This window comes from Sebastes umbrosus, chromosome 2, assembly GCF_015220745.1.
Source record: "Sebastes umbrosus isolate fSebUmb1 chromosome 2, fSebUmb1.pri, whole genome shotgun sequence".
NCBI lineage: Eukaryota > Metazoa > Chordata > Actinopteri > Perciformes > Sebastidae > Sebastes > Sebastes umbrosus.
In genome coordinates this window covers 17,183,453-17,190,712 of record NC_051270.1, presented here as the reverse complement: position 1 = coordinate 17,190,712, position 7,260 = coordinate 17,183,453, and the positions used below count along the sequence as shown (strand labels likewise).

General features: G+C 39.8%; 1 protein-coding gene across 1 annotated transcript; it reads left to right on the top strand.

Annotated features, from left to right (window-relative positions):
• The first annotated feature begins 531 nt into the window (after positions 1 to 531).
• rab4a (RAB4a, member RAS oncogene family) lies at positions 532 to 7,011 on the top strand. Its single transcript, XM_037793287.1, has 8 exons — positions 532 to 689; positions 2,160 to 2,240; positions 2,510 to 2,624; positions 3,521 to 3,583; positions 3,684 to 3,838; positions 4,059 to 4,154; positions 4,396 to 4,541; positions 6,080 to 7,011. The coding sequence occupies exons 1-7, from the start codon at positions 674 to 676 to the stop codon at positions 4,509 to 4,511; spliced, it is 642 nt and encodes a 213-aa protein (XP_037649215.1). The 5' UTR covers positions 532 to 673; the 3' UTR covers positions 4,512 to 4,541; positions 6,080 to 7,011.
• The last annotated feature ends 249 nt before the right edge of the window (positions 7,012 to 7,260 follow it).

The following is a 7,260-nucleotide window of genomic DNA, read 5'->3' as shown; positions in this document are numbered from 1 at the left end:
CGTTTCAGACAGAGGGTAAATACAGGCATACTCAGGCTGACAGTATGAGAAAAATAAAGTTTTTTTTTAACATTGCAGCATGTAAACATGTTCTAGTAGAAACACAATACAAGTATAAACCTGAAAATCAGCATGATATGGGACCTTTAATTCGTGCTCTGAAATTAGTAAAAAATAAATTATAAATTATACAACAAATAAAATGTAAGGAAAGGAAAAGATGAATTAAAATTAAAAAAAATTGAATAAATTTAAAATGTCTAAATAGTTTTAGTCAATTTAGAATTTTTGAATTTTAAGTGATTAATCATGGTCAAATATGTTTTAAAATCAGTAGCTTTAAAAATAAAAAGAGGGTATTTTTTTAAGCCATATTATGTATATGATATTTTGCTAGGATAATAATCAAATTAATTATGTAATATATATATCTCAATCTTTTATTAGTATGATATTTTTTTCTAAATGTTTTGAGAGATTCGTCTTCAACCAGGTTAGATTTCTTTTATTTTGAAAAATCAAACCACCTACGGGAAGTCGGAGGGGAAAAATCAGCTAGAATCCGCGGAAATCACCAACGGGACTATTTTTTCCTTTACTTAGCGAGCTTACCCATTTGTCAACTTGTATTTCTCCTTTCCTCCCTCTTAGCTGTCACAACGCCACCCTGGCGATGTCGGAGTCCTACGGTAAGAGGCTGTTTATAACGAAGTGGTAAACATCTTGACGTAGACACAGCGAGATGTGATGAGGCAGGTGTGTCGACAGAGCTTTCTCTCACCGTAAACAGATAACTAGCTGACAGGCTAACCGAAGGCTGTTGGCCTTAAAACTGCCCTGTCAGCGTTAGTAAAGCATCAGAGGTTATACAGGAGATGTTACTATTATATGTCTCCAGTTTGTGAGGTTACAAATCCACACAGAGGTTAGCAGACAGGACAGGAAGCTGACAGCAGGGGACAGGGCTGAGGGTGATGGAGCTGCTGTGAAGATCTGACTGAGCTGTGTATCCTGTACTATAGTGATAGTCACAATACAAGGGATGTAGGGGACAACCTAGGTGATAATAACCATGGTTTGTGAGGGATTAGTGTCCTCCTAACTTCACTTTATTACATGAGGATGATCAGGGAACTACTGTACACAGTTCCACCACCATCCATCTATGTGACTGCATAGCTGTGTATACCTGTACACCCCAAAGCTGTATTACTATACTGACTGAGCTGTGTATCCTGTGCAATAGTGATAGTCACAATACAAGGGAATGAAATTAGCACCTGCCACCTGCCAAATACAGGGTAAATGTTGGCTGTGGCAGGTAAAAATTTCAGGTCACCTGCTACCATGGCACCTTTTACATTAAAGGTCCCATATTGTAAAAAGTGAGATATTCATGTATTTTATATTATAAAGCAGGTTTAAGTGCTATATAAATATTGTTAAACTATCAAAACGCCCAATCAATATACGGAGAAATACACACAGCCCGTATTTAGAAATTCTGCATTTGAAACAAGCCGCTAGGATTTCCGTCCATTTGTGATGTCACAAATATATAATATTTAGACCAATACACGGTTTTAAAACTCAAACATTCTAAATGGGTCCCAGTTTATTTCCTGTTGCAGTGTATGTGAATGACATAAGCTGACAGGAAGTATACATGGACCCAAACTGTTGCCTAGCAACGCAATTCCGTTGAAATTAGCTAAAAACGGAGCGTTTCAGACAGAGGGTGAATACAGGTATATTCAGGCAGACACTATGAGGAAAATATATATTTTTTTTTTAACATTACAGCATGTAAACATGTTCTAGTAGAAACATAAAATTTGATTATGAACCTGAAAATGAACATGATATGGGACCTTTAACATGTTATTAAAGAATTGTGACCAAGATATAACTGAGCAGAAAATGTTACAGTTAAAAACAAGTCCTCTTTTGTAGACAAACTATATCATGATGACACTGTTTTCAGATAATCACAAACATATCTTTGACATTCTGTACTGCAATGTCTTAATACATATCAGATGGCATATATAAGTTGATACCAGTAGAACTGTGATAAGCTAATATTGTCCAATAACCAAACAGACAAATCCTGTGTTGTGTTGGATGTATACACCATGATTTCTGTTTTCTCGTCTCAGATTTCCTGTTTAAATTCCTGGTGATTGGGAATGCTGGAACGGGCAAATCCTGTCTGCTGCACCAGTTCATAGAGAAGAGATGTAAGTCAGACAGATGCAACACACCGCTCATTGTTTACTGTTACAGACAGTCGCTCTGACATCTAATGTACAGTGCTGAACTGTTGAGTAAACAACACATATTAACATGTGAAAATTGGATCCGCTTTTTTGAATGTAGGTCAGAGAATGTGTCTCTAGAGATGTGTTAAGTCCAGATAATGATAGCCAATCATTATATTGTACAGTGCATTTTCATCACTATGTATTGCAGTTATCTAATAATAAACCCATTTTATTTTGTTTTCCAGTTAAGGATGAATCCAACCACACGATCGGAGTGGAGTTTGGCTCTAAGATCATCAATGTGGTCAACAAAATGGTCAAACTGCAGATTTGGGACACTGCAGGACAAGAAAGGTTCAGGTGGGAAAAAGACCAGCGTACCTTTCTATGGTCAAAGGCTAATTTAATCCCCTTGCCCTCTGCGTACTGTTAAAATCTAATTTACCAAACTTGACTACTGGTGAAAGACAGAGGTAACAGAGAAAATTGGTCCCTTCAAATGAAACTCATAAACTCGTGTTTACAACATGGTAAGTCGTGTACACGATTGCTTGGCGTTCAAGAGGTTAAGTCGTGAGAAGACCGCTGCTAAGCAACGGCAATATTAACGTTACTATCGGACTCTAGAAGCCACAGAGGCTAACAATTTAGCAAGTGGGTAACATAATGTAGTAAATGCAAAGGCATAATGACAGAGGAAAAAGATGAGGCCGTTGGGAATATCAACATTTTTCTCAGACTTATTATAAAATCATGAAGACAAACAATATACGACTAAAATTACAATATATTAATTTGTTATGCACCGAAAAATGAATTTCCATGTGCACGCCGCCATTTCTGGCACTGTCAGCAAACACGTCACAACTCGTGAACTCTGAGCTTTCAGAAACTTTCCACTTATGAGGTCGTGAATACCACAAGAGAAGGGCGTTCATATGGACTCTTCTCGTAAACAAAACCCCATTTGAAGGCGCCATACGTTTCAGTGACACTGGTTTTGACTTGTCAAATACAGGTGTAAGTAATTACATTAATTAACTGTGTTGCACTGTAGTAATGACTGTAAGAGAGTCATCGTTAACATCATTAGTTCCACCTGTGCTTTGAAAAAGGGGGCGACATAAAGTTGTTTGTGCTTCCAAAGGAGGCAATGATCCTTCAGGCCTCCTGGCCCTCGTGTAAATTACTATGTAATATATGATATAATATAGTCATATTGACTGTGAGTTTATCTCTGTGTGTGTATGTGTCAGGTCTGTGACCAGAAGTTACTACAGGGGAGCAGCAGGAGCTCTGCTGGTCTATGATATCACCAGGTAAATCAGCCAATCACAGAACATGATTTCAGATCCCCTCGGTGTCAACAAGTCCCCTTTCCTTTCTAACATGTAACCTGTTTGTCTCTGCGCGCTGCAGTCGAGAGACATACAATGCTCTGACCACGTGGCTGAGTGACGCCAGGATGCTGGCCAGTCAGAACATCGTCATCATCCTGTGTGGAAACAAGAAGGACCTGGACGCCGACAGAGAGGTCACGTTCCTGGAGGCTTCACGCTTCGCTCAGGAGAACGGTAGGCTCAACCGTTGGATAGTTCCTCTGAAAAACCTCTAATAATAGCTGGAGAACTTATTTCTCTCAGTAGAAGGGAGCTCCAGGTGTTGACCTAGGATTTTTTGGGCATTAGCACCTCAGTCTACTTTGGTTCTGTAAAGAATTATGCTGCTCAAAATGAATGTATTGTATTATTAGGACTGAAATACCACGTGTGTGTTTGTATGTGTGTGTTTCAGAGCTGATGTTCCTGGAGACCAGCGCTCTAACAGGGGAGAACGTTGAAGAGGCCTTCGTCCAGTGCGCTCGCAAAATCCTCAACAAGATAGAGTCAGGTAGGAGCTACGATCCTCGCCTATAACCATAACCCCCCGACTCTAAATCCCCTCTTATCCTGACAGGATCAACAAGGCAGGCTTAGGTATGGCTCCAGACCCCGCACTGGAGCAGAGTTAAAGAAACCAGATACAACTTAACTTAATTACTAAAAATCTTTTCATAGTTGGTGGAGATGCCAACATGAAGCCCACTCTCTCACATCTCTGTCTCTTCACTCCTCTCGTCTCTTATTTCCAGGGGAGCTGGATCCAGAGAGGATGGGTTCAGGTATCCAGTACGGCGACGCTGCGTTACGACAGCTTCGTTCTCCTCGTCGTGCTCAGCCACAGGGCACCCAGGAGTGTGGCTGCTAGTGGACGCGCCCAGTAACGCACGCAGACAAGGTGAAGGGCCCAGTGTGTGTTTGGACTGTGTGTGCATTCTATAAGAGGAGGATGTTTATGCTGTTTTATGCCACAGAATACGATTTTTCATTAAGAGTGCCAGAGCTTACGAGCTGGCTGGAGCGACTTGACATTCTGCTCATTGCTCTCAGCGCTGTGCGACTGCTGCCGCTCCTCGTCTGCTGTGTCACTCATCTTGTGATTTACATACCTCAGTCTGAATACAGATTCAGAGTGGAGCATTTTTAGTTTTGACAAAAACACATTTCTTTGCTGCTTCTTCAAACTTGGCCCAAACTTCAGTACATGTGAAAGGAAGCAACTTTGGGATGCCTTCATTACAGTTATTCAGGAAGATTTTCATAATTTACTAGTCACTTAAAGGATTTTGTCTATATTTTGTTATTGTCAAAATATCCCATGAAAAGACCAAACTAACAATACTTTAGTCTTCCCCAGCTTGTCTAACTCTCAGCCCCATGACCATTCGTTCCTATCGAAGACATCATTCATCACACATTTAAAAAGAGTTCTTTATTTCATTAAAGGGGAACAACATGTGAATTAAGAATTCCAATGTTATTTCCATGGCTTAGTAAAGTTCAATCAATATGTGTGAACATAAGCTGCTCTCTCTCAAAGCCAGAAACCAGAGAAACTCAAATGAATGGGAGACTGATTTTATGGACTCACAGAATGTTTTTTTTTTCTTTTTTATACCCCAATGAGTTTTATTCTATTGTAGTGTTGTCAGTTGTGAAACGGAAAATGTTCCCATATACTCAGAATATTCCCGTGTGCCCTCAGTGTCATCTATAACATCTCTCCCTATTCATCGTCTATGGAGCAGTTCCACTCTTTATACCCTATGATCACAAGTTTGAGTTTTAGCACTCTAGTTTTTGGATTTGGGAGAGTTGTTCATGTTTACTAATATTTTTTGGACTGTCTTAAACCATATGAACAACATTTTGAAAATAGGCATAGTTCCCCTTTAAGAAAAAAGGCTAAATAATTTCCAAGAACAGCTGGGCCCTGTAGTTTTTTAGGAAACGTTACTCAAACAAGAGTAAATAGTGTATTTTTTGGGGATCTGATTTTGGGTGCTCATGTGTATTTCCGGCAGCAGGACAATGAATGTGGGATTGACTCAAAGTAAACTACAGTGCACATGTTCGTGATTATGAAGATTTGTGTCACTGATGTGCTTTAATAGTTTTTGGACAACAATGGAAGTCTACAGCAGAGAGCAATAAGCTACATCAGGCTTCGGCTTCACTTGTCATACTTGTTAGTTGGATCACTTCATTGTTATTCGCTGCCTTTTTATTGGATTTATTTAAAATAAAAATATAGAACATCACCAGGATATTGGTTCAGCCGGCCTTTTGCTTGCAAACAGGAAGTACGTCATACTCAGCAATTCTTCCCCCCATAATGAGTTAATAAGAGTTGCTCATTGGGTCGTTGATACACCTTTGTGTTGGGTTGCTTACAGTGATGTCATAATGCTTCATGTCTCTCTTTATGTGCATCAGTGTGTTTCAGACGGGTTTGTGAAGACCAGGAGAAGAACAGTCACGGGGGGAACCAGGGTTCAGGTTGCTACGCTGGTGACTCCTCTCTGACCTTTGACCTTTCGCACGACTCTTCAGAACCTTCGGAACCTTTTGAACCTTTGTTGTCATGGCTGCACCTCCTAGAACTCTGAGCATCTCCAAGGTAACCAGAGAACTGCCCACCCTCCAACATTCTGCTCCACTATTGGACCAAACCTTCCTCCAGCCCTCCAATCAGGACGTGCAAAACTGACATGTATGTAACTTCTCTCTCTCTCTCTCACCTTTCTACTTATCTGGACTTAGTACATCTTATCACTATTCCCTTCTACCTTCTATCTTTACATTTTAGGAAATTTCTTTCCTTTTGAGTTAAAAATTAAGATATAACGTGACAATGAGTCAGTTTTAAAGTCGTTGGTAGGTAGATTTCTAAATTTTGGAGCTAGCCAGGCTAATCTGTCCCCTCTTCTTCGCCTCCTGGCCCCAGATTGATACTTGATACATAGACATGTATCATTCATCATTTCATCTTTAACCACATACGTATTTAAAACCTACTACAGTACACCCACCTGCTCTGATTGCGTGTTTTAAACACACCACTAACAGTCTACTGAATACATTTTACACTCCCCGTATCCCTTCTTACACACTTCCTCTCCCTGTAAAGTGCTCCGAGGCAACGCAGCTGCCAAATACACTTCATCACCCTACCTACCCTACCTGTTGTTTACATCCCATCATTCTGCTTACCTGTCTTGCCTGTCTGAATCTCCCCCGTCTCCCTACAGCATCTTACACACTGTACAGTGTTTCTGTATATAGAGACTGACGCATGTTTTCTCAGACAGAATATCAGAGTATTTCATTATGAAGAGATATTATATGTATATTAAAGTAGATATCATATGCAGCATCTGTTTCATGCTCCACTGTATTATTATCATGTTAAGCTACAATACACTGGCAACTTGTAAGCAGTATAGATGGGCAGTACTGTTGCAGCGATTATGTTGATTTGTGAATGGGACACGCTGATGTGGATTACATGAACATGTTTATGTGGGAAAATGCTGTTTCATTATTGTTCAAGCTCATAAACTGAAAAAACAGAAATATTCTGAGTACACATTTGGCTTTCTGTTATGGTTAATTTA

Coding starts and splice junctions, on each gene's coding strand:
- rab4a (XM_037793287.1), top strand. Junction 2,625..3,520: donor GCAGGACAAGAAAGGTTCAG/GTGGGAAAAAGA, acceptor TGTATGTGTCAG/GTCTGTGACCAGAAGTTACT. Junction 4,155..4,395: donor CCTCAACAAGATAGAGTCAG/GTAGGAGCTACG, acceptor TCTTATTTCCAG/GGGAGCTGGATCCAGAGAGG.